Source organism: Kogia breviceps, chromosome 2 (assembly GCF_026419965.1).
Source record: "Kogia breviceps isolate mKogBre1 chromosome 2, mKogBre1 haplotype 1, whole genome shotgun sequence".
Taxonomy (NCBI): domain Eukaryota; kingdom Metazoa; phylum Chordata; class Mammalia; order Artiodactyla; family Physeteridae; genus Kogia; species Kogia breviceps.
Genome location: NC_081311.1, coordinates 9,950,567 through 9,976,881, shown reverse-complemented (window position 1 = coordinate 9,976,881; position 26,315 = coordinate 9,950,567). Strand labels below are relative to the sequence as shown.

At 48.9% G+C, this 26,315-nt stretch overlaps 1 protein-coding gene across 13 annotated transcripts in view; it reads right to left on the bottom strand.

The window, feature by feature from the left end:
• Positions 1-26,315, bottom strand: part of FGFR2 (fibroblast growth factor receptor 2) — a 127,720-nt gene that overhangs the window by 88,493 nt on the left and 12,912 nt on the right. For 7 of the 13 annotated variants that reach the window (XR_010838801.1, XM_067024510.1, XM_067024509.1 and 4 more), the window contains exons 3-4: positions 5,133-5,399; positions 4,167-4,244 (exon numbers count right to left, since the gene is read on the bottom strand). The exons of 2 other annotated variants lie outside the window; for them this stretch is intronic. Coding sequence is in view for 10 of the 11 variants with exons in the window: in XM_067024510.1 (XP_066880611.1) it covers positions 4,167-4,244; positions 5,133-5,399 (345 nt within the window). In the remaining variant the exon portion in view is untranslated. Of the gene's footprint in view, positions 1-4,166; positions 4,245-5,132; positions 5,400-6,481; positions 6,734-26,315 lie in introns of those variants that run through there. 4 more of the 13 variants (XM_067024515.1, XM_067024516.1, XM_067024519.1 and 1 more) reach the window with 2 other exon arrangements.

The following is a 26,315-nucleotide window of genomic DNA, read 5'->3' as shown; positions in this document are numbered from 1 at the left end:
CGCCTGCCGATGCAGGGGACGCGGGTTCGTGCCCCGGTCCGGGAAGATCCCACATGCCGCAGAGCGGCTGGGCCCGTGAGCCATGGCCGCTGAGCCTGCACGTCCGGAGCCTGCGCTCCGCAATGGGAGAGGCCACAACAGTGAGAGGCCCGTGTACCGCAAAAAAAAAAAAAAAAAAAAATTAGCATTTGAAATCACAACTTTCTGTCCGGAGAAAGTCTCTTTCACCAAAGGGCATATGCAGCAGCATTGTTTCCTGGCAGCCGGGCTTATAGTGACATCACAAGGTTGTTCCACTCAGGGAAACGTCTAGCACTGGTCAAGGGTGAGGTCATCAGCTAGTCAAGCTGCTAAAATAGGACCGGAGAATGCCCTTCACATCTGTGATGGAAGAACTTGACTTAAAGGGGAGGAGGAGGAGTCAGATCAATCAGCCCATTGCAGGGATTTTTCCAAGCACGTGCAGCAGGATGTTAACAGATGCTATATTTTAAAAAGGGTCTTATGGTCAGTAAGTTTGGAAAACCCTGCGAAAGGACAAAAAGAAACAGATGTTTTACTACAGAACTTCTCAGGGCTTGTAACAGGCTGATAGACACTGTAAGTCTTCAAGAAAGGTCACAGTATGAGATATTTTCCAAATTCATTTCAAAGTACAACTCATTTTTGGCAGAGAATTATGCTGAACTAGGGTTCCAAGGGATACTCTTTGAGAAACACCAGCTTATTCTCTTAATGTACAAACCAAACCTGAACGCTGCTCTGTTTTAAATGGGATCCGTAAAAGATATACGTGAGGACGGTAGTTCCACAAAATATTCATTCAACATCCAGGCTAGTCCTTTCCCTCCAGAAGCCATCTACCAGAAAAGGTAGGTCTGAGATACTACGTGATACTACACGTGATACAATGTACACTACCTGTGATACAACAGAACCCGTGAACAACAGTCAAAGCCACTCAATCGCCCAGTGTAAACAAGGGAATCCTCTACAGAGGTGCCCACTTTTGAGCTGGGTCTCGCAGGATGAGGTAAGAGTTCAGATCAACCTGAACATTGCAGTAGAGTCCTACAAAAATCAAATCGGACCCGGAGGTTAACGGATACCAGTTTCACAGCCAAAATGCAATAATCCTGCCTTAAAATTTGACTGTTCTTTTTGCCATTATATCTGACTACCATACTTTTTGTACCCTGTACGGAATCTAAGAAGAACTCTACCAGGCAGATAAGCCTGCCTTCTGAGAGCTAACTGACAAAATTAGATAAACAAGAATCCCAGCAGTGAGAGTAACCTACAATCTATTTTTGGAGTCACTGGATGGAGACGTAACATAGACCAATCCTAAGAGAGAAAAACCCTTCTCAGAGAAGCTCAGAAGTATCACTGTCAGCACAGGGTTACTGGAGCATCATCTGTTCACTTCACTGAAGGGGAACTTTTCAAACACACCCCAGTGGCATCTCCAGGCAATCAGAAGGCACCGGAGGAATCCATTTGGACACATGAGTGGTTTCCAGGTGGCTGAAAATGCAAAGAATTCGGTGCTTCTACAATTTTCCCTATTAATCAGGTCAGGCATTTGACACCCGAGGTGGCAAAAAATTGTCTTAATGGCAACATCCCCTTCCCCGCCTTGCCAATTACCCTGGCCATGGCATTCCTCTGTCCGCACCGGCCACAGCTGCTTAATCTCAGCCGCCCCAGGCTGCACCTGTGAATCAGACGAGCCTAATCACACTACCAGATGGCAGAGGCCAAGCAGCCAGCTAAGAACTGCTATCACTTTAAATCGCATCTAATGTTTCACAGGCTCCAAACAGAGGCAATTCCCGACAGCAGTATCTGCCTGGTACAGCTAACACCAGCCCTTAATCACCGCAGAGCACCCACTTCGGGGCAGAGTTGGTGTCATTCGAGAGCTAATTACAAAGAACCCTGGTTGCAAGGTGAAGGCACGGCAATTCACTCAACGTGGGCTGGCGTTCCTTAAATGCAACACCCTACTACCTGGCCCTACCTGGGCACGGAGCAGTCAGGCCTAGTATTCAGGATGAAAAGAGAGTCCTCAGAGAGAGATTCAGTTCATTCAGCCTACCCTGCTGTTACATTTTATAACTTCCTGCATGTTCCGGGTAACACGCTATTAGGCAGGGGACTGATCACCAGAACGACGCAGTTCCCAGGTGTGCCAACAGAACCGCGCTGAGTGCGATGTGGCTCCCACACACGGGTACCGCTTTAGGGCCGTAAACAACTGTGCGGGCCTCCTCCCTTCACCCCCGTCATCACCCTGCGTATTGGCAGAGGTGCGCCGTGATTAGACATGCAACAGGCCTCTGACTGAACTGCAGCTCTGCTTTCGGCTCACTGAATCGCCAATTCCCAATGAATAAAACACAAACAACTCTTCTCTCCACCTTAATCTGGTCGTTGGGGGCACTGACTGAACCAGCAGCCGGCCCGGAGTCGGCCCCGAGCAGACCCTTTGCATCACTGTCAGGGCCGCTGCCTCTCCCGCCAGAGCCAAAGAACTAAGAAGAAGTGAGGGGCGTGCTGTAATGGACCAGTGTTTTATTACTAAATCGCCATGGTAACCACCACCTCGTTAGAAGGCTGGTACAAACGACAGCGGAAGACACCTTCACCCGCCTTATGACCCGCTGTTTTACCGACAAGATCTCCAACGATAAACTCCTTCTGGAAGCAGATCTGCACGTGTGAATCCCTAAGCCAGAGGTTCTCACGCTTACTGTGCATCAGAATCACTCCCAAAGTGTTTCTAATCCAGCGGGTCCGGGGTGGGCCCTGAGAATTTTCATTCCTAGTAAGTTCTCAAGGGACGCTGGTGCTAGTGGTCCAGGCCGCAAGCTTTCTCTGGCCAAAGAGTGAAAACTATACAAGCCAAGATACCTCCCTTTTTGCCTAAGCTGCAAGGAGACTCAAGAGACAAATCCAGTTCCCACTTAAGCAAAACATGATCCCAGGTGCCAGACAACATGGATTTTTCTCTTCTTCCTTGAAAAAGCCCTGGGTCCATTTTAATAATGAATTATCTTATTATGTAGGCCTTGTTTAAAGTTATTTAAGTCATATCCTTTTGAGAAAACGTAGAATATAACATCTAAGCAAAGAATGCCACTGACCAATGCAAAATCACTCTGGAAATATTCCAATCATGTCATTGGAAAAATACAACTTGCTATATTTGATCTTCTTTGTTGAATAAACACTCACAAATATTTTTCTGAGCAATGTACAAATATGGACTCACTAATCCCCATAACCCCCAAAGATATTGTGATTATTCCCATTTTACAGATAAAGAAACTGAGGCACAAAAGTTAAATTACTTGCCCAAGGTTACCCAACTCAGCAGTGGTGGAGCAGCATTTGAACCGAGGCAGCCCAGCTCTGAGAGGCCACGTTCTCACTCACCATGTAAAGGCCTCCTCGTGTCAGTTACGGCAGTGCTTTAACTGCCTTTAACTACGCAAACAGCATCTGCTGCCCCCCTTTTCTACCTGCAATGTAAGACACACCTCCCTTATTTCTGCTCCGCAAGCAATGACGTTTCACAAGGCCATGGTTTCTCAACCTTGGCACTATCAACATTTTGGACCAGATAATTCTCTGTTATGGGGCTGCCCTGTACATTGGAAAGATGTTTATTAGCAGCATCCCCGGCCTCTTCAAAGCCGCTAGCATCCACCCCCTTCCTGTGCTGAGACAACCAAACATTGCCCAGCGTCCCCCTGGGGAGGGGGAAGGAGGAGAATCACCCCCCGTGGAGAACCACTGGGACAAGCCAAGCACCGTCGACGGTTATGAGGAAGACCAGGATGTTACATGGCTCTGCTGGCTTTACATCTCCAAATAGTGAGAAGCCAGAGGAAAAAGGAAAAGCAAGGAAAGAAAAGTCATAACTGCTTTCAAAAGAAAGTGGCTTCTGACACAATAAGAAAGAACAAACAGTAGAGAAGGGTGTACAGTAACACTGGTTTATTCTCAGATTTGAAAGTAAAGAGAGTAGACACAGTGGAGAGAGGTGGGGACCGCAGGCAACAGCATCCCGAAGAGTCGACAGGGAGACACAGCTCAGAGCCAGGACTTCGCACTGAGCTCTCCTCTCGTGGGGACCTTCGGAGACAGCAATTACTTACTCTTGCTGTTACTGTTCTCACTGACAAAATCCTCCGAGCCATCTGTGTCGTCCTCATCATCTCCAGATGAGATGGCATCTGTATTCAAAAGAACATATCCATGGTTGCAGTTTTGCAAAGCCAAAGGTTGCAATCATCTACAACTTAGTCTTTCTGGAAAGGGGATTCAACAACCCAGGAACCCAGGCAAGAAGTCTGAGACCATGTTTAGTTAAGACGGTTTTAATGGCTTAAGTTTTCACTCCATGATGATAGTTCGTCTATATTATGATTCTCAACGTTTTTTTGCTTTCACATTATTTAAACATGCTATAAAATTGGATATACTGAAACTGGATTTTAAGCTTCAAATGGTACTCGAGTCCCCAACGAACTTACTGATTGTGTAATATCCAAAGATTCTTTCCAACACAACCTTTCAGCACTCGGGGTCTCCTTCAAGAAAGGAATTAGTCGCTAGAAAAACTTAGCCCCCGTGTGGCCTTCTGACCGTTTACTAATATTCTGAAAGCGGAACTTTAAACTCGGCTGCAAAAGGGGTCCTGTGCAGTCCCTCCTCACCACATGGAAGAAAAGTCAAGGAGAGAAACTCAAATTTTAAGGAAGGAAAAGGAAGCAGAAATCTTCAGCATCCAAATTTCAATTCTATGTTCTAAATGCCAAGGATGCCGGTGGTATGGGGGTTAAAAAAAAAAAAATGTGTTTTTACTTATAGGAAAGTGTGCTGTCTTAAAAGAAAAATGTTACTGTGCACGTGAGAATCCTGTCATTTTTAACGACCAGCCTCTCTGATATACCAGGTCCCGTAGAAGAACTTCAAAAACAGATCAATCTCAAACTGCGAAGTTCTGTGCCTGGCATCCAAGTAGCAGATCCCACTATGACTGCACTTGTCCAATAACACTTTACCCGGAAGAATGGCTACAGAGAAGAGAGAGAGCAGACAGCTGGCAGAGGCCAACTCACCTGTGACATTGACCATGAAGTAGACTGTCTCACTGTCTACATTCCTAGCAGCAGTACAAGCATAGAGGCCGGAGTCTCTAGGCGTGGCACCTTTTATCTGCAAGTACTCCCCAATTAGCACTGTCCTATTGTTGGGCCCCAAGTGTACCCCATCCTTAGTCCAACTGATCATGGCGGCATCTCGCAACAGGCAGCGCAACTCTAGCGTTTCCCGGGGCGCAGCCACGTAAACTTCTGGTTGGGAGATTTGGTATTTGGTTGACGGCTCTGCAGAAAGGTGGGAGAGAGAAGACGGAGACAGATGGGAAAGAGGGAAAGGAGAGAACGTCCAACAAAGGTCAGTGGAGGCCCATTGACTCCCAGGAGAGGCAGTTGGTGCTTTGCAAATGGCCCCAGGGGTGTCTGCTTCTCCTTGCACCCCCAGAGGCCGCCCTCACCAAGGAGAAGAGAAGCGTCCAAAACCAACCAGAGGAAGCACCCGGCAAAAGCTGTGCCCCAATGAGTTTCCGCAAACTGTAGAGCGTTAACCACAAACCCCAAACCCAACTTGGAAAGACACTGTACAAGAAAACTCTGAAGTCGATTATCAATCCAAAGCCTGCTTACACTGTAACCCCCGGGAAAGTCTATCATTGTGGCGTTTTTAATCTGTGAGAACGTGTGTTTTACCAATGGTTTCATGCCACATGACTGCACGGCTGTGTACACACACACACACACATACACACACACACCCCTATTTATTTGTGCTGACTCTGCCTGTTGTCATAAATCGGAGCTTCCTAAAAAGAAATGCCTCAAACTCTCAGGCTCAGATGAGAACAGCTGGTCTGGAGACTTAATTCTGTGCTGGGTGAGCTGGGATGCACTGCTTTCTCCTAAAATGATAATAGCCTGGAGGCGTTAACATCGAAACAGAAAAGAGGGCTTCCCCCGTGGCGCAGGGGTTGAGAGTCCGCCTGCCGACGCGGGGGACACGGGTTCGTGCCCCGGTCCGGGAAGATCCCACGTGCCGCGGAGCGGCTGGGCCCGTGAGCCGTGGCTGCTGAGCCTGCGCGTCTGGAGGCCACAACTGTGAGAGGCCCGCGTACCGGAAAAAAAAAAAAAAAAAAAAAACACAGAAAAGAGAAAAATGCCCCCAGGGAGCCAAGAGGCGGTCCCCATTACACTTAAATGGATCCTGAAATGAAGCTGCTGAAGGCTGCAGGCCTGTTGCTCCATTCAGAAAGCTGGACCGCTCCCTGCCCACAAGCCCCCACCATACACCCTGGGTTTCAGCCTCCTCAGGCCCCTGCCTTTGTCTCCTTTAGGGCTGTTCCCCCCTCCCTTGCCTCCACACTGACACCAACCTGTCCTTCAAGGCCCAAATCACTTGTGCCCTCCCGGATGAGAGTGTGCCACCAGCCACCCTGGCCCAGCGTGAAGCGCGTCTCCCCTCTTCACCAGCTCCTGGGGATGGACGACACTCCGGATGGACTTGTCCTGTCCCCAGAGGAGATGCCAAGATCCTGAAGCGAGGGCTGGGGTCTTGGGGCTCTTTGTGAGCCCCTCCCCCGCCCCAGGCAGACACATGGAAGGTGATCATTTTGAACGGGATCACAGTCGCCAAACATGCAGGGCAAGATGGGACCTGGCAGGATCCAGCTTCCACGGAAGGAGTGACAAGGAGCCAGGCGTCTTTAAGAACAGCCAGAGCTGCCAGCCGGGACCCACGAGGGTCTATGAATCGGCTTTCATCCTTCACAGTGAGAACTATGAATGGTACCCAGAGTCCCAGGCCCAGCAAAACACAAAGCTTCCCAGCTCTGGGACGGTTCGTTCCAAAGCTGGGCAGCATCACAAGGCAATTGTTTTGTCCTTTCGAATGTGCTCTGGATGAATCTCCCACATAAGATTGACACGTTTCAGTCCCTGTATCCAAAGACCAGCAAGAGCTGCACGCATCTGGTTCTAGAAATCCTTCTCCCCCACCACCAGCGCCAGCCAACGTGGAGGGCCAGGGCCCCCCAAAGGGGCACCCCTAACCCCACCGAGGCATCCACTCCAAGAAGGGCCCAGACGTTGAAAAGGATGGGAACATAGAGAGGTAACCACAACAAAGAGAAGAGAATAAAAGTCATGTTTAACATGGAAAAACACACCCCAAAACAAGGGCAGAAAGCCCCAACTGACAAGCAGGTTACATTTCAAAAGTCCGTTTTTCTCATTCAACAATTATTTATTGAACACCTACTACGGGCCATGCTGCTTTTTATTCTGGATGCTCAAGAAGCAACAGGAAAAAAACAGTCCTTGCACTCACGGGATATTAATTACAGTGGGGTGACAGACAGTAAGTACAACATCTACAAAACTGTAAAGTATGTAGGGTGGTCCTAAGTGTCAGGGAGAAGAATTCAGCAGGTTAGTGGCACACCCAGAGATGGAGGCTCTGGGCTCCAAAGCAGGAGTTGGCAAAGCACAGCTCCCGGGCCAAACCCAGCCATCGTCTGTTTTTGTAAACAAAGTTATACAGGCGCACAGCCATGCTTACATATCGTCTGGGGCTGCTGTGATGTGACAATGGCAGAGCTGAGTAGTTGAAACAGAGACCTAACGGCCTGCAGAACCTAAAATATTTACAGTCTCGCCCTTTACAGCAAGTTCACCAATCCCTGTTGTATAGGGTGGTCAGAGAAGTCTTCTCCAGAGAGAAGTGAAGGGCAAAGCAGTGCTTAAAAGATGTTGCTGGGAACTTAGTTGGAAGGTCCTCAGATGAGGCCTCCCAAGGCTAAGTCATAATGCTGCTGAATTCAGGGACTAATAAAAATGTTTTGAACTCTGGATCCTGAGCAGAAATGCGGGTAAGAGGGGAAATGGAAAAGAACGAAGAAATCAGTCTGGCCCCCAATCTCAGGGCATCTCCTACTTCCCGCCACCTAGAGTCAGGGCCAGTCAATATCCGAAATGACGGGGCCCCATAGGCCACCTGGCCCACCCCTTCCACAGCTGGTCAAGGCCCGGATCAGATGTCATTTGGGTCCTGGGTCTCCAACAAGTGATTACAGGAACAGCACCCACAATGTTAGAATGAATTGTCAGTGGCTTAGCCTGGGTCATAAAATAATCGATATTTATTAAACCACATTGCATGATCAGCAAGTTACCAAGAACGTTGTGGAATTTGCTTTCCTCTGAGCCCGAACTGGTCATCGAGAGATGACAGAGCAAGGAAGCAGCTGGTCAGAAGCAGCAACACTTTCCTCCCTCAGAGGAGAGCCCAGCACCCGTATGGCCAACCTATTCTGTCCTGGCCCTCGGATAAGGGGAAGAAGCCATGTTCCTATTTCATGGAGGCACCGGAAAGCTCTAATACTGTTTTGTTTTTGTTTTGTTTGTTTGTTTGTTTGTTTAAAAAAAGCAAGACACTTGCAATTATGATGCAGAAAAATTTCTCTCTGGACAAAGGTGGAATTATGATTTCTCCATTTTTAAAGGAAAGCATTTTGACTGAGAAGCCTTTCCTTCATCTGAAATGGGTAAACCACAAAGTCTTGCTGAAACCAGGAGTATCTGAGATGCTGGACCAACATCGCAAAAAGACACCACCACCTGCCGCTGTAGAAGGAGGTAACACGGGGCGGTGAGGACCACATCCTGTTCGGGCTGGACACACAGGAGATGCTGGTTAAATGCGTGCTGCCTGCATGGGAAAAGGATGAAGCCCTGAGTTCCAAGTCCACTCTGCTCCTACTTAACCTCTCGGCCTCAGCTTCCTCATCTACTGAGAAGCAAGAATGCCCCCCAAACAGGCTATTATCTTGAGAATCCAACAAGCCATTCAATATGAACCTGACCTTCCAACTATACCTTGTTGGGCCCACGACGGTCACTGTCTCCGTCATTCTTCAACGCTGAAGACACTACCACGATCTCGAGCACCACTCTTTTCCGAGGATCATCAGAGAGGCTCCTTGGATGTGTATCGCCATGGATACAGAATGATGTTACTCATGATGGGCTCCCAGGTCAAAAGGACTGATAAGGTGACTTGAGATACTAAGAGTGGTTTTAATTTCCAGGAAAACCAGGTCAAAACCGTCACCCAGTTTTCCAATTAGATGATAAGCTTCAAGGAGAGTAAAATAATTCCCCCAAATGCATCAATAAGATAACAATGTTCACTCATAACATTAAGCCATCCACCTTCAAGGTCTGACACCAGTAACTCCTACCGGTGGGAAATTCTGCAAGTGTGTGCTCCCCCCTCCCCAGCTGTTTATTTCACAACAGGCTCATCTGGGGCTCTGTGGCGTCTTTGGGGAACCCCAGCAGAACCCAGCAGAACCCAGGACTTCAAGTGCAACTTAGGGAGGATGGGAGAGTGAATAGAAAGGGGAGAAGAAGGGAGAAGAGGTTGGGGATAAAAAGTCGGGGAAGACCAGTGGGGCACGTGGTGGGGGGGAGGGGCGGAACAACACGCCCATCCCAGGCCACCCAGCAGCTCCCGCGGCCCAGCTCGCAGGTTCCTGCATCAAAGACATCCCAGGACACGGACACTTAGCCCGAGACCCAAACCGCTGGCTCGGTGGAGGCAGCTCTGTCCCTGCCCCTCCCACGCAGCCACTGGGCCTCGGCTTCTCTTCTGTGCTGCTAGCCTCCAGGTGACTCCCTGCCACGTGCTCCCGAGTGCTCTGCGGACACCTGCACGGTGGTACTGACCTCACTTTGCTCTGTGGAGACTACGGGCCGGCTCCCCCTGACATCGGTGATGCTGCATCTGCGGTGCCCTACCCACCCCTCTAACTGTGATGTGATCACCTCCCAGTGTCACAGGTCAGTGCCTCCCCTTGAGTCCACCAAGCTGCACGGACTGCTCCATAAAATCTGATGGCTGACAGGGGGCAAAGTATTCCCTGAGAGATTTAAACGATACCTTTTATAGCAATATTAATATTTCCTGCATTTATTTTTTTCTGGTACTGTAGCATACTTTTTACTCTTTCTTACAGACAGGAGTGGAGAAATCCACAGAGAGCACACACACAGACCAACACTTCCCTCGTCTGTTCTCACCAAAACACAATGAGGAGAGGGCTCCAGAAGCCACTTTGCTATGCACCAAACTGCTCTTTCAGAGGCTTCCACGGACAGAAAATGTTTCCTCGTATCTTTCATAACATAAATTACAATCCACAAAGAAGCAAGAAGGCTGGAGCGCACACACCAGAGCTGGACATTCTTTGTCTCCATACCTAAAAGCGTTAAACAAACAAGGCGCCGAGTTTACTTTCTGGGAGGACGAAAAGGCACGTGTTTCTACTTGCTGAGGCCGCACGACTGGCGGGGACAGCTCGGCTGTGCAGATCTTTGGTTGCATCAATCCGAACTTTCTCCCCACAAGTTTCAAACACCTGAGAAGCACCAGTGGCATCTTATCACACAGCTGCTTTCCAATAAATGGACTAATCTGGTATTAAAAAAATGAGAGATGGGCATCTCTACAGCTCATCAAGAAGTGAATGGTGTGCCTAACAGCCGCCACTGCAGACGGTTGGTGTGTGATTCCTTTTCCGGAGCTGCACCTCCTTCCCACCCCTAAGAAACTCTGAAGCCGGGATGCCTTGGGAGCTCCTGGCATGTAGAACTGAGGGGCCTCCACCTGGGAAGAGAAGGTTGAGGCGAGGGCTGCCTGACACCCCAGGTCCCACAGTGGATCAGGGCAGAGGTGTGACACCACGCTGATGTCACCAGCTTTACTTCACAGGAAATCAACACAGGGAAACCAATCCTTGCTGGGGGTGAGCAGAGCCCGGGGAGGGGCCACGTCCTGTAGAAGTCAGAAAAGGCTGTGGTTTCTGGGACTTCGCCGCACACGACCAGCTGAATTCTTCCCCGGTGTCATCGGGAGGCTGTCTTGAGACAATTGAAGCAGGAGAGAATTTGGAACAGGGAGTTATTTCAGGTAACACTTGATGCTGCCGTACCAGCCATAGCAGCACTTCAGACTGTCACTTTTTATAATGTTTGCCTATAAACTTTTCCCGTGTGGTTTTTGAAATGGCGCCCAAACGCAAACAGAGAACAGATGGGAAACCCACGTCTTGCCCTGTCCAATCATTTCGTGGAGAATGGATGACAGATTTAAACTGTTAAGGAAGAAAAAAGCCGCACGTGCCAAGGGGACAACTAACTACACAAATTCAGCCTTTTCTGGGGTTTCCTAGGGACCGGTGTCTTTTCAAAGATCAAGACGATCACGGCCAAGAAATGGGAACCCCAGCTTCAAGGATGCAGGGGGGGGTCACCCCTGGAATGCGTCCCCCCGAGGTCTCTCCGTCTGAGAAAGTCACGGCATCCAAGCCCTAAAGACATTCCTCCAGGAAGGGGAAGAAATGGAGAAAGAGATCCCTAAACAGATTCCTCAGCAAGAGAGGAGGGAAGGAAGAGAAAGGGAAAGGGGTGTCCTGCTAGTGGGTATGGGTGGCAGGCCTCCCCGGGAACTACAACACCAGCACGTGGGGCAAGAGTAGTAAAACAGCCTTGGTTTCCCGGTGCCCTCCCGACATTCTGCCACCTTGCGCGAGAGGAATAAACTCCACCGCTGTGGGGCTGCCACTGTCTTGACAGAAGAGATACACAGGACACAGCTGCACATGTCACCGCAATGTCACAGGGCACAGAGCAGGTGAGTGTCTGTTTCAGGCTCGCCCTCCTGGTCTTCACGAGGGCCTCTGGTAAGAAGTTTCAGCTGGCCAGTCCCCCATTTCCTGCCCCTAGGAACAGAATACAGAATGCCTCTCATACACAGTGCTATCAAAGTACTTTCTCCCAGCCGGAACGGAGGGAGTCTGGACAGACAGACATCTATACCGCATTACTCTTCCGTAACCCATGATGTCTTAGAGTACAGGGGCTTTGGAAGAGCGAAGCCCACACTTTTCTGTGGCACAGTCTCCATCTAGGTGGCATCGCAACTGAGCTGTGGAAAGACTTAAAGGTCCTTGTGTCCCCGCAATCAAGTCAGAAACGGCCACCCTCGCGTGCTCTAGCACAGGGCTTCCGCAGACACCCAGGTGGCAGCAGCAGAGCCGGCTGTTTTCAGCTCAGACAGGCTCGAAGCTTCTCCTTTACGAGAACGGGCTTGCAGAAGACAAAATCCGGACCTCAAACAGAGGCCTTATAAGGCCTGGGTACTACTTGTTCCTTAAGGGGGGAAGGGAGAGACAAACACTCTGCATAATATAAAGATGAGAGTTCTCTACCTCAAGAAATACTGCCAACATAAAAATGGGGGCCTCAAAGAATTCAAAGCACTGGAACACAGATAAGTAAACAGGCTGCAGTTTTCTCTTCCAACCCTTTGTCGGGGTGTCTTGCAGACTCACGTCAGGACTTAAAACTCTCCTTGGCGGTATCACGGGGGCCAGAACAACCCCTAATAGCTGTCTCTGCCACAGTAGCTTGACTGTTCCAGAAACTCTAGCCTGGCTCACATTCCTTGCGATCAGATGGGATAATGGCTAATGCCTCCAATATGGTAACCATTAAAAATTATATATTTAGGCACACCCCTCATATAATTTAGGTCTGTCTTTGAGAAACATGGTGAACAGCTCTCCAAGTTTGGAAAGAAATGATGTTGTTACCTAACAGAAAATAAAAATGCGGAACTAGTAAAGTGCCTAAGAAAGTACCATTTAAGAGTGAGTCACCATTATCGCCCAATATTCGGACCCAAAACGTGGAAATATTCACCCCGTATTTTGTCAGCATCCCATCTTCTTTTGATCCAAGGTTTTAGGCTATTAATTAGAGTGTCCTCCAAAAGCGAGCAAGAGGGACACAAAAGAGGTTTTCTCCTGGTCACGATGCGTGCATCGAACTCACGCTCGGGAGAGCAAAATTCCCACTGGACCACCAGGGTGAGGGTATTGAACAGAACCATCTGCATAAAATCCCTAGATATTGGCAGCTTTGCTGGAGCAAGAACTTCAGAATTGAGCCCTCTGTTCAAAAACCATTTCCCAGAGATACAAGCCATCAGGGTATCCAGTGCCCAGGAAGCAGAAACTGGCACTAAGAGTTGTGTCAAAGTAGCCGCCCTGCCCCAGGTCGGATACAGGGTGAGCCTACGCGCTCAGCCACCTGGCCATCCAGGCCCTGGGCCTGCCTTCTGGAAACACGCTTGCTAGACACAGCGGAGGAGGCTGGCCCTTCTCGAAATCTAGGCTTCCTAGGGCATGCTGTTCTAGGAAAAACCACATCATCAAAAAGCTGGCCCTGCCGACTGACTGAGACCACTGGAAAATCTGTCTCTTTTTCTCAGCAGAAGGTTCTGTACTCCCTGTATCACCACAACCAGGAAGGGAAAAGGGGGGGATGGGGGTGGGGGCGTCACGAGGAGGTAAAGGAATGAACGGGCCCTGCCTGAGCTTTATCAGCGCCCTCTTTCAGGTCAAGAGTGGGCGTACAGAGGCATTGCCTGTAAAACGAACAAACATCATCACCTCCGGTCCTGAAAAACGAATCCTCTGCCCCCAAAACAGTTTTGTCCCCAAGTCCTCGTGGCAGCCCTTGACCCTAGGCAGCCCTCTTCACTGTACGGGGTGGGAGGCCACCTTCCTCATCCGACGCGCCTTCAATTCCTGGAGCTGTTCCCTGTGGTACCTCACTCCTGTCCCCTCCCTGGTGACTCTTCAGAAAAGGCAAGGACAGGCTGGGGATGTTAAAAGACCAGACTTAGAACAGGCCTGAGTCTCAACTCTGCCACTTAGAAAGTGTGTGACCCAGGACAGGGCCCTCAGCTTTCTAATCACGTCGTCGTTCTTCCCCTGCAAACCGGGAACAACCATAACTGACGGTGCACGGAAAGTGCCCAGCCCAATGCCCAGCACTTAGCAAGCGATCAAAAGTACCAGCCGTGGGGAAGAACTTGGGGCTGAAAGCCTTATTCCGGGGCCGCGGTTGGCTAACCGTGAAAGGAGGAAACGCCCCTGACCAGGTCTTCTCCGTGTGGAAGGCTGGGGAATGATAGAAAAGGGACAGCCCCCCCTAACACACAGTTCAGCGCCTATTTATCTACAGCGGCGTGATGTTTTCTGCTGGCGTTGTGTGTGTGCGCGCACACCCGTGTGCACATGTCTTCTCAAGAACAGGAACGTGCATGGAGACCTTCCTGCCCTTCTGGGAATCCCCTCCCCGCCCCGTATACCTGTGGATACGCTCTGAATTTCACACCCCCAGCTCCTCTGGTCCTTTGCCCTGAGTTCTGACCTCCTCCATCTCTGCAGCTTTTCCCTCGCCTACATGGCAATGCCGCTCAAGTCCCTGCTTGCAGGTTCATATTTCCACCTGCCCGAGGGAACACGTTACCTGGATGTCTACAGAGGTCCTATCCAAAACAGGAAGATGACCTTCAACCTCGTCCTCCTCCTCTGGCCTCTTGCTGAATGGAGTCACCACGTGACATCAACTCCAGCTCCAAACCCACCCTAAAGCATCTCTGCTCCCTTTCACCTCTCATCTCGTCAGTCCCCACATCTCCTCCCCGATTCAGTCTTTCTCTGCAACAGCTCTGGAAATAAAGCAAGGGCGGCTTTCGGTCCCATGGGCCCACTACTCCAGGTCTCTGCCATCTCTCCGAAAGAGCTCTGCAACACCCCCCAACCCATGACCCGTGGGCCGCCCCCTGTGTCCTTCATGAGCCACTAGAGCAATCTTCTGAAAAGCAAATCTTACTACTTTACAAAAAAAAAAAAAAAAAAGGCACAGACCACTCCACACTTTGACAGGGTAAAACCCGAAGAACATCACACACACTAAGGCTTTGGCTGCTCCTGGCCCCAGATCCCGCTCTACCCTCTCTCTCTCACACCCGAGGCTTGTCTGTTCACATGGGCACTGCTCCCTCTACCTGCATCCCCTGTCCCGATACTCCGCGTGGCTAACTCCTATTCAGCCTTCAAAGCCCAGCTCAAATATCATCTCCTCTGTGAAAACTCTTAATGATTCCCATTAAGACAGACTGCATGGCTCCCATCTCCAATTCATCAGGTCTTTGTTTATCCATCTAGTATATTCCCAGCAGAATACAGTCTGCCTCCACCCACCCACTCCAATTGAGGGCTGGGGCGGGGAGGAGGGGGGCTCTGCTTCTCAGCCTTTACTTTGCATAAAGATCACCCGAACACAGCTTCCAGGGCCCCGCTTCCAAAGTTTCTAGGTCAGGAGGACTGAGGTGGGGTCTGAGATTCTGGATTTCCCACAAGTTCCTGGGGAATGCTGATACTACTGGTCCAAGGGCCGCCTTGTGAGAAGTCCAGCTCCAGTGTCTAAGCACAAGCTTGAGAGCTGCTGCGGCAGTGATGAACCCTGTCAACTTGGACGGCCCCTTCTCCTCCCTGAGCCTCAGCGACCCGGTCTGTAGAATAGGCTACCTCCAGGCTAGGTCAAGGTCACCACGGGGACGAAACCAGAGACTGCCTGGGAAGGCTTTTGTAAAGTGGGGGGCACACCTAAGAGAAGCCTCCACCCCGGCAGGGGTGCCCTGACTGCCCACCCCTCGGCACTGGCCAGAGCAGGCCAGGCTCCTGCTTGTGGGCTGTAGCTTGATACTTTTTTTTTTGAATTTCTGAATTTTATTTTTTTATACAGCAGGTCCTTATTAGGCATCCATTTTATACACATCAGTGTCTACATGTCAATCCCAATCTCCCAGTTCATACCACCACCCCCCGCCGCTTTCCCCCCTTGGCATCCATACGTTTGTGCTCTACATCTGTGTCTCTATTTCTGCCCTGCAAACCAGTTCATCTGTACCATTTTTCTAGGTTCTACATATATGTGTTAATATACGGTATTTGTTTTTCTCTTTCTGACTTACTTCACCCTGTATGACAGTCTCTAGATCCGTCCACATCTCTACAAATGACCCAATTTGGTTCCTTTTTATGGCTGAGTAATATACTAACTGATCAGCAGATTACATTTTTCCAATCACATGGGAACCTCAATTTGAATTTGTCTGACTTTAAAAAGGGGTTTTCTTTCAAATGAACAAAACCTGCCGCATCATAAATACGTAAGTTACCCAAGTGGGGATTTCTGGAATGTTCCCAAATGGAACTAAGCATCCAAGGACCTTGTGAGAGTTGCCGTCATCAACGGCCATGTACGACACCTGTTTGATTGCTTTTGTAAGGGAAGAAGCCTGTGGCTTATTAAAATACCATTTACTATTCATCCATCCAACAAATTTGAGATAACTGATATTTGTATGGGGGGCACGGTAACCCCCAAAGAACTCCCTAGAAAAGAGGATCCCAGCGGGGCTCTGGGATGGCTCACCGCAACCCAACAGCAGGCCATGAAAACCCCTGAACGCCAGACCCAGAGGCCACTAGCTTGAGGACCTGGGCTCCAGTGAGTGGGGTAGTTGGCCTGCGTTCCAGAGAGCACGCTGCAAAGCCAGCAGTCGGACTAGGTTCAGAAGGAAGTTTCCAGGGGAGGTCGCCTTTCCACCCTAGTGTTACCTGTGGCTCACACAGCCCCGTCACTGACATAAATGGTGCCAACTCCAGCGGATACATTTGCCCTCTAAGTCCCGCAAAGGTCAGATCAGTGTCCAAATCCTACTGGACATTTTCCCGAGCCCCTCCCTCAGTGAGTACGTTCTGAATACCTGAATACTTTTAAAGCGGCCCCAGTGGCAAACGAAAGGGGAAAACGACGGGGAAGCACGAGGAGAGGGAGGTGAAGAGTTCCTCCCTGAGGGCAAGGCTGCCTCACTCAGGACCTTTTGGGGGTACTGTTCAGCAAGTTTACTTAAAGGGCTCGGCCTTTCTTCTCTCAGCGGGACCCCAGTTCCAACACCCGTTCGGAGCCTGCAGATATGTCCCCAGACTGGTCCCCCCCTCCTGCAGCATCCCATCCATTTGCAAATGAAGGGACAGCAGCCGGATACTGGGAGAACAGATGGGCCTCCTCATTTGAATGGGTTTGATCTGGTAGCCCGGGCCTCAGCCAGTTCAGGCCCGGCCAGCGCTGCAAGGCCAGCGCTGAAATCCTGTTCAGGTCAAGGCACAGATTCCTAGCCCGAGGGGTCTTTCGCCAGCAGCTCTATCAGAATGGCCCCTGGGAGAGGCCTCCCTGAAGTCAGAGGGGGCGGGGAGCCTCTGTGGTGGGCAGGCCCATTCCCAGCAGGCTGGGCCCCCACGGGACCCAGAAAGGCAGCACAAGCCGCAGGGATCACTTTTGTCCCGTGATGTGCGGAGAAAAGAGAAAGTCTCCCGAGGGGGATCCTGTGCCTGAGGATTAAAACCACATTCATTCAGGAAATTCCAAATTAAGATAGGCGCCACCGTGGTTAACCTTTCTCCCCAACCCTAGGCCGCCTATTTGCAGAGAGGTAAAAGCTTCAAGGAAACAAACTTTGAAGGGCCCCTACCTCCTATTACAGCCCCTTGCAAAAGCCTCGGGAGCATTTGCTCTTGGAAAGGCTGTGCAGGGCGCCCCAGCATCTTGGCTTCCCAAGACGTGGACAGGGCGTCCCAGGTCCTTTCTTAAGCTGAGATTCTGCACCCCGCTCCATGGAAAGAGGAGGAAGCCTCGTCTGAATCTCTGAGTCCCCAGGTGAGGCCCCCAAGAGGGGACGAGAATCGTGCTCACTAGGCGTTCCTGGATCCCCGGGGCCGCCTCCCCGCATCCACGTAGGTCTGGAAAGGAACTGCAGCTCCAGACTATCAAGGAGCAGGAGACGAGCCACTCAAGTGCCGGCTGAGGGCTGCCTGTGACCTCCTTACTCGCCATGCCTTTAAGGGTAGGTACCTCTCACCACGACAGCAGAGAGGTCAGGAGGATTCCCAAAGTGGGCACAGAGCGACCCAGCCGGTACACCTGGCCGGGGCTGACTAGGGCCAAGGTGGTGAACTTGCCAGGAAATCCAAGGCGGCACCCACTGCCTTCAAGACCAGCCTCAGGAAGGTGTACGGTTGGAAGACCCAGAAAAATCCTTAACGTGGCACCCTAGGCTGCCTCCAGCCCCGCCTGGCCTGGCCTACCTCTGCAGCCCCATCTCTAGCACACTGGCCTCCTCGGGGTTCCCCGAATCCCTCTGAGACACACCGTGCTTTTACTTCTATTACCTTCACCTCAGATTGCAGGTGCCCCCTCGTTTTCTACCAGCATTTGACATATGCCCGTCCCAGTCCCCGCCCCCCCGTCCCCCGCAACTCAGCAGGACTTGAGACTTCTCTGCTTGTCGTGGTAACCCCACAGAGCCCGGCACACCACAGTAGGGTCTCAGCATAACTGGGGGACAAACTCAAAGGAGCCACGGCAATTGCGCTGCAATCTGAAAGGTGTGCCGTAGCAATGACCTTGGCTCTGGAAGCTGCGGCTGCACCAGGGCTGAGAGGTTCAGAGGGGACCGTGCGGTGTCACCTTCCAGCCAAGCATCCCACAGCCTCTCACCCACACGGAGCCCCCCTTCTGAATGCCTGCGTGTTCTGCGTCACCGAGCGGGTGGCCGGCGCAGGGTGCAACTGACTGAACCAGGCTTGATTCACCTCCACGTCGGGCTGGAACCGCTCAGAGTTCACTTTCTTTTTTTTAAAAAACCACCAAACTGAACTTTGTTTGCTTTAGACATGGGCTCTGCTCCCTGGCCTCTTTCCTCCCTCGGGACACCCTTCCTGGCCAAGGCCACGGGGGTGGGGGTGGGGGTATATAGGTGCTGCTGCTTCTGCGCTTTCGTTCTCGGAATTTTTTTCCCTTCTTTTTCCCCCCTTTTATTTATTGATTGATTTTTGCTCTCCTAGCTTCGGACATTAGAAGGCTCAGTATCTGTCCACGACCACAGGTTGCAGGAGCCCCAGCTACACGGGTCTGCAGACGTAGGCCTTGACCCAGTCTCAAACCAGAAATGCCGAAGAGAAGCTCGACACACTGTCAAACTGACAGCCCAAACTGAACGCTGAGTAGGTCCCAGGGCAGACCGCCTGAAGCAGCTGGGACAAGGAAAACGGGCTGGCCTCGTGCAGCTGCCTGTGGGCCGGCCCTTCCTGTTCTGACTCCTGCCGGGTGACGCGAACTGGGACTCGGCGCAGCAGAGAGGGTGAGCTTCTTACCAATAAGCGACCTGCCGCCAGAGGCCATTCCAGAAGAATCACAAAGCGGTAATTATTGGAATGGTTTTATTGCCTACGACGACTTTTCTTCGAATAGCTTTAGGGGAATCGATGTGGACAGATGAGAAGAAACAGCATCAACCAGCACTGTCCTTACGTGTTTAAAGTCAAATGACAGATTTAAGAATGCCGAGCCCCCCACGGCATTCCACAGAAGAGTCGCCTGCTCAGGAAAGAGGAGTCCACTGGGAAATCTTTGTTGCACCAATACATTCACCCCAAGGCCTGGACACACACTCACTAACTATGGAGCCTTGGAGGAAATCATTTCAACTCCAAGAGTCTCAGCCATAAAATGGGAATGTGGATGGCTGGGGTCAGCTGCATTACTAAGATTAGAGATGGCGGCAGGAGGGGGTGTTGGAGGAAGGTGGTTCAGAAGGTACAAAATTCCAGTTAGAAGGGAAATAAGTACCAGGGGTATAACGTACAGCGTGATGACTAGAGTTAACACTGCTCTGTGGCTGGTATATGTGAATGTCATTAAGAGAGTTAATCCCAAAATACTGTTCTCTTTTTCTTTTTTGTGTCTGTACGAGATGATGGATGTCAGCTAAACTTAGTGTGGTAATCATTTCACAATATATGTAACTCAAATGGCTATGCCATACATCTTAAACAGTGCTGTCTATTATATCTCAATAAAACCGGGGAAAAGAGATTAGAGATAATACGTCAAGGTACCTGGCACAATGTCCAACGCACAGCAGGCACTTAATAGATGGTAATAAGAATTACTGTTACCACCACCTGCATCCTCAGCCTCTCAAGGAATGGGCTAAGAGAATACGGCCCCATCCACACTGCCCACCCCCACTCACACCCCCAGTACCATGGGTACCATAACAATCTCCTTGAGCTCCCTTCCACGAAGACTGGAAGCCCTGCCACCTGTGCACCTAACGAAGGCCCAGCGGGCTGCCCGGCGGAAGTCACTACAGGCCAACCTGGCAGAGCCTATCATAGCATGCTACGGAGCTCCCCTCACGGGCCAGGACAAAAGCAGAGCATGTGACACCCCCCTTCCCCACCAACCAATCCCATAAACCTCTCTCCAGCCTTCTCATTTTTGGGGGGGTGGGGGGGGCTGCACCGCATGGCATCCAGGGTCTTAGTTCCCCGAACAGGGACTGAACCCGTGTCCCTTGCAGTGGAAGTGCAGTGTCCTAACCCCTGGACGCCAGGGAAGTCCCTCTCCATCCTTCTTCACAATCCTTTGTTTGGAAGCCCCAAACACAGAACTCCTTGCCAAAATATATTGCTCTTTATGAAGCACACAGCCTGCCGTTATTGCATAGCCGCAACTGACTTTTTTCAACAGGGAAAAAAAATGTCAACCCTGAACCATTTGGACTGAAAGCAGCAAGAGGATCCCATTTCTAAGGTCCAGACTTGTAAATGCCCAAGATAATAAAAAGGGTTGGATAGGCTCCCTTTCTACTTTAATTAAAGTAAATGCCTCTCATCAGAAGATTTGTCATTGTATATCGTAGGGTAAACATCCCAGAAATATTGGTTTGACATCTTATCTCAGGTTTTTACCTCTACAAGGAAGTGGGGTGGGGCAGGGAAGAAACTAGCACTTACTGAGCACCTACTATCTGCCAGGAACTACTGTAGGGGCTTTACATACACTTGCATTTGATCCTCATGGTCCCCCTTTCAAGATAGATGTTATCAGACCCACTTTTAGATAAAGAAAGAGAGGCTCAGAGAGGTTATCTAACTTATCCAAGGTCACAGCACCAGTAGATAATGGAAAGATTCAAATCTGTTTTGTTTAGCTCCCAAGGCCAAGTTCCTTCTGTGAGTTTCTGTCCCCAGAAAGCACATTACATACCATTTTAAATGATTTTATTCATTTCTATGGAAAAAAAAAAAAAGTCAGATGAAGAATTTAGGCTAATGACATAGAGGATTCCTGGTCTTTTAAAGATCTGAGTGATTTTCTGTTTGAACCCTAGGATGTATAGTTAATTGTGCACCTACCTCGGTCAGCTAAAAAGGCAACAAGTTTTGGTGAAGATCCAGGAGGCTTAGCGGGATGGGAAGGAGGTGCCTTTTTTGGGGCGGGGATTAGGGGTGGCCACCACCTGTGCAGCCAGCTTTGGGGATCTTAGTTCCCCGACCAGGGACTGAACCCGGGCCCTCGGCAGTGAAAGCGCAGAGTCCTAACCACTGAACCACCATGGAATTCCCAAAGGAAGGAGGTGCCTTGAAGGCAGCCACGCTCCTTTGGGGCAAACTCACTGTCTACTCATAATCTGAAGTGTAAGGGTTTTCAAAGAGTTTAAGCCCTCAACTCACCACTGCAAAGATCTTGCTATTCATTTTATAGCACCTCCCCACCTCCTACCCCCCTGCCCCCTGCAACACACAAAGTTGGCCTTTTTGATGTCTTGATATTCTTAAAACATTACAGCTGGTTATGTATGGCAAAACTTAACAGTAAACTGGCCTTTCAAAAGAGGTCACACATAGTAACTCAGAAGAAGTTCTAGTGTTAGAAAATAATCATGACAATATATACAGAGTTTACTGTATTAATGTCAGAGCTCAGAACTAGGTTCTTTCCTCCAAATAAAGTGCTGTATATAAATCATAAAATAGAGATGTCCCTTGACCTCAATTCTGAATCTGTCAGTATTTTCCTTATAAGCTATTTTTTTGGCCTCCCCATAAAACATGTTCACCACGACCCAACATTCTATATACGTGCATTCCATTCAGACACGACTCGGAATTTACCATGCTTTCGTTGGACAGGGGTTAAAGCAAAGAGCAGGCCACACCTTAGCTCCCTGACTCAGTACAGTCAAAAAGAAGTTGAAATTTTTAATATTCACATGAAATGGCAAAAGTCCAGAATGGGACGTAACTACTTATGATGTTCCAAAGTGGAATAAGTAACAACAGCTCACACCCAACATCTTAAAACTCCATCATGGTACAAGTTTCCTAAAACCAAAATTACTGAAACTCTAAAGCCTGCCTATTTCACTTGATTTGCACTCTGCATGGTCAACAGTGGTCTAGCCTGATAATTAAAAATATCCTTTTGCATGATTACATAAATGGTAAAAGCCTGAAGTTATACAAACAGAGGCCGGTGAAAGCCTGCAACCACCATCCACCACTGATGTGGCTACCATTTTGGATTTCCTGTCATGCCCCAAAATGGGGTAGTAACAATCAGGGCACAGGGGGAAAAAAACTTGGGAAAAGTGTGACCTTTGTTAATTTCAAAAGGCAACATCTCCAAGACATGGAGGACCATCCTAGTGAAAAGGCCAGCAGCTTGTTCAACCAGACTTCTTGAGAACTCGGCATCAGCTCCCTTCCCCACCTCCTCACATTCCCTGATCCAGGAAAGCCAGAGCTGAACCTGGCTAGGTCACTCCAGGTCTATCTGGGTAAGCAGGAGGAAGTGGCCAGTTTGTGCAGACTCTCAGGCTGCCAGAAAGCCTTAAGGCTTCCCATGAAGATAAACACTGTCCACAAAATGGAACAAAAGTTGTGCATAGCTTTTAAAACTCAAGTTCAAGAGCCTCTAAGCCTCTAAGAAGTCAAAGCTGAACTCTTCGGGGTTTGTTCATCTTGGATATAATGATCGGAAACCCACCTCTTTGGCTTAAGGCCAAACGTTCAGCCCTTACGTTAGGTTCACGATTCAGCCACATATGGCCTTCAGCACTGTCACCATCAGTGAAAAGAAATTACTGCTAAGATGGCAAAGGCAGAGAGAAGGACGTGGGGTGAGGGTGTGGCATCAGGCATTGCAACATCAGGGAAGCAGGAAAAGCAGAGCCATCTCTAAATCTCACCTGGATAGAGCAAAAGCATAAAAAGGATGCAAAACCGAAGACTAAAGTCATCCCTCCAGGAAAACAAAATAATAATAAAGACCATGGGCCTTTGTGCACAGCCTCATAAAACCCACTGGATCAGAATCATTTGTGGGACAGCCTGAAAAACTTCCAAACAATCCCTTCTGAATCGCTTACCAAGGCAAGCACCCTGCTAAGAATCAAACCAACTTCCTACAGAGCCTGAGATGCTGCCACCCAAAAACCAATTTCCCACGTTTTCCTTTAAAGACTAAAATTAGACAGCATTTTTAATGGAAATGTAAAATTAAGCCAGACTCTGATGAAAGAGGGGGGTAGCCTTTTAACAATTACCCTGGATAAGTAAATACCCAAACAAGAGACTGAAAATGGGAGGGCTCCTGGACACATTTTATGGAGAATACAAACATTAAACAAAACTCTTCCTGTTTAAACACTACCCCAGTTATTTCATAACCATGTAATTATTCATTAAGTCTGATATTGGAAACATCTCATATTGGATTGCTCTAGTTATTTGAATTCGCTCCCTCAACTGAGTGGGAAACACTTGAGAGCAACAAGTCTTCAGTTATGGCCTGGCAAGGACTCGTCACCTAGGAGGTACTCAGTGTTTTAACTGGTTAAAATAAAAAGGCAAAATACAAACACACACACACACACACACACTTGGAATCTGGATGAGAGCGAGCCAGTATAGAAAGTATACAAATACCAATTCTCTGGGCTTGCCAAATTTTTGCCCTAGAAGTAATATTAAACACAGCTCTTTGTCTATGAATTGTGAAATACTTTATATACTAATAAAGAATGTGTACTTCATTGTGTATTTAACTGCACAAGCCTACGTTTGGTTTAATTTACCAGGAATAAGTCCTTGTTCCTAAGCTATCAAGTTACAGTCAACTCTTAAATATTAACACTCATATTGTGGAACAAAGATGCAGATAATACAAAACAGAAGATTATTTTAAATCATTCATTCTTGGTATGCGGATATATCCTTTTTTTCTTTTCTTTTAACTTGCAATTAAATGCGTATGGCTGATATCATGGCATTTACAATACTTCTAACAAAGGACTTAAACCATACCGGAAAAATCTGAGGTAGGGAGGTCTCCGTGTGGACCCCCTGCTCAATCTCTCTGCTACTGAACTTTGGACCAACTCACGTCAGTCAGCATCACCTTGCCCAAAAATTGATTACAAAAAGAAAAAAAGAAAGAAAAAAGAAAAAAAAAAGGCATACTACTTTCTTCCCAGGTTGTTCCTTTTCAGAATGACACTCTGTGGAGGGTGGAAAAGTAATTAAGGGTTTGGGGTTGGAAAAGCCCTTTTATTTTAGCTCCTACTGGGCTGATGTAAACAAAGATGTCGTTAATGTCAACAATGACTTAATTAACCAGAGTAGGTGACAATGTCAGGAAGAACTTGAAAGTAAGAGTCGCCTCCACCCCAGGGTAATCAAGCTTGACTATACTTTACATAATTACAATCTTAATCAACAGACCAGTACTTGGCATTGAGGACTGGCCCCTTGGAGTCAACTGAGTTTAAACCCTTCGCAGCTGGTCACCTACAAAAATGAATGACCAGTTGAAAATATTCATTTTTTTAGTCTGGAATATTAACAACTAAAATCTTCTAGAGATTATTTTCTTCTTGAGTCAGTTGAGTAGACCCAAACCTACTGCTACCACTTCAGAATGTGTCCAGAGACAAATGATATATGACAGATGATGGGATATATGAGATGATGAGACATGGTAGATGAGATGATGTGATACATGATATAATGATGGATGGGACAGGGTGATGACGGATGACATGATACTGTACAAAGCTGGGACAACTGGAAAAGGACCCTCTAGCATTAGGGCTCAGGCTCCTTCCCGGAACTTAGTCACCTTTCTCTCTGGACAAATTTTCCTCTGGTCCAGCCCGATACACATTATCTAAACTGAGCTTCCCAATTAGCAAACCAAAAAAAAAAAAAAAAAAAAAAAAGGTAAGGCCTTGTGCACTAGAAGGTCAAGGTTGAACTTATTTTAACCAAAGCTACAGTCAAACTCACCATGGAGGACAGACGGGGGCTGATGGACACACATGGAGGGGAGGCTCTCTGTCGGTCTCTCTCCAACTCGCCGGTACCACAGCCTAAACTGAGCTTCCCTACTTAGTCTGCTCCCAGTTGCTAAAGTCTCCTCTTCCTCATCTATAATTAGATTACCTTCCTAACAGCCTCTGACACCGAAGCAAAACTCCGCCATTGGAAGAACTCATCTTAGGGCTCAAATCAGTTGAAAGGGGAAGTACAGACCCTACAGAAAGCAAACACAGCTGCCTGGAAACACGAAGGGCCTCCTCCATTAGACAGCAACTTTCTTCTCAACTGTCTCCAAAAGCCGAGCTGTTTCCTGACACTGTGGCAACTGACCCAGCCAGCCCACGGGACTGGCAGGAGGCATGTGCCCAGCTCTCCGGGAGCAAGGATGACAACACGTCCCAGGCGCTCATTAGACGCCAGGCGCCGTGCTAACTGCACTTTACGTCCAGGCCCACCTAAATCTCCCAGCAAGCTTCTGAGGCAGGTCACCAGAAGGCTTCTGAGGATGTAAACATTCATTTAGCACGAACGAAGAGACCCTGAAGACTGTCGTATCCAACCCTCAGATGACAGAAAGGGAAGGAAACTGAGGTCCAGGGCTTTGTGTGCTTTTCCAAAGTCACCTCTTTGCAGGGTTTTGCGGGGTCCACTAAACCTTTTTTTTTTTTTAACCTCTCACAACTCTGGACACAAACCTCACAGGAGCTATGAACCCCGAAATATGCACAGAAGGACATCTGCAAAATATGACCTACCATTTCAGGGAATTCAGGCACCTCCGCTCTACCCGCAAGTGCATCCGCAGATGCCAAGTCGGGAAGACCTGCTTCCAACAATACACAATGAAGTCCCCCCACCGTGGGGACTTCATCCGTGTCCATGCTTTCCCCCCTCTCTGCCTCACCTCTTTCTTCCGGTCTGTGCACACATATTTTAAACTCTCTTCAATAATTAAATATGATAAAAAGAAGTCCTCCAGGACCATTTTACACTTTATGTTGAAATAAACTCCCAATAATGCTGCCCTGAAAGTCTAAATGAAAAATGACATTTTCTTCCT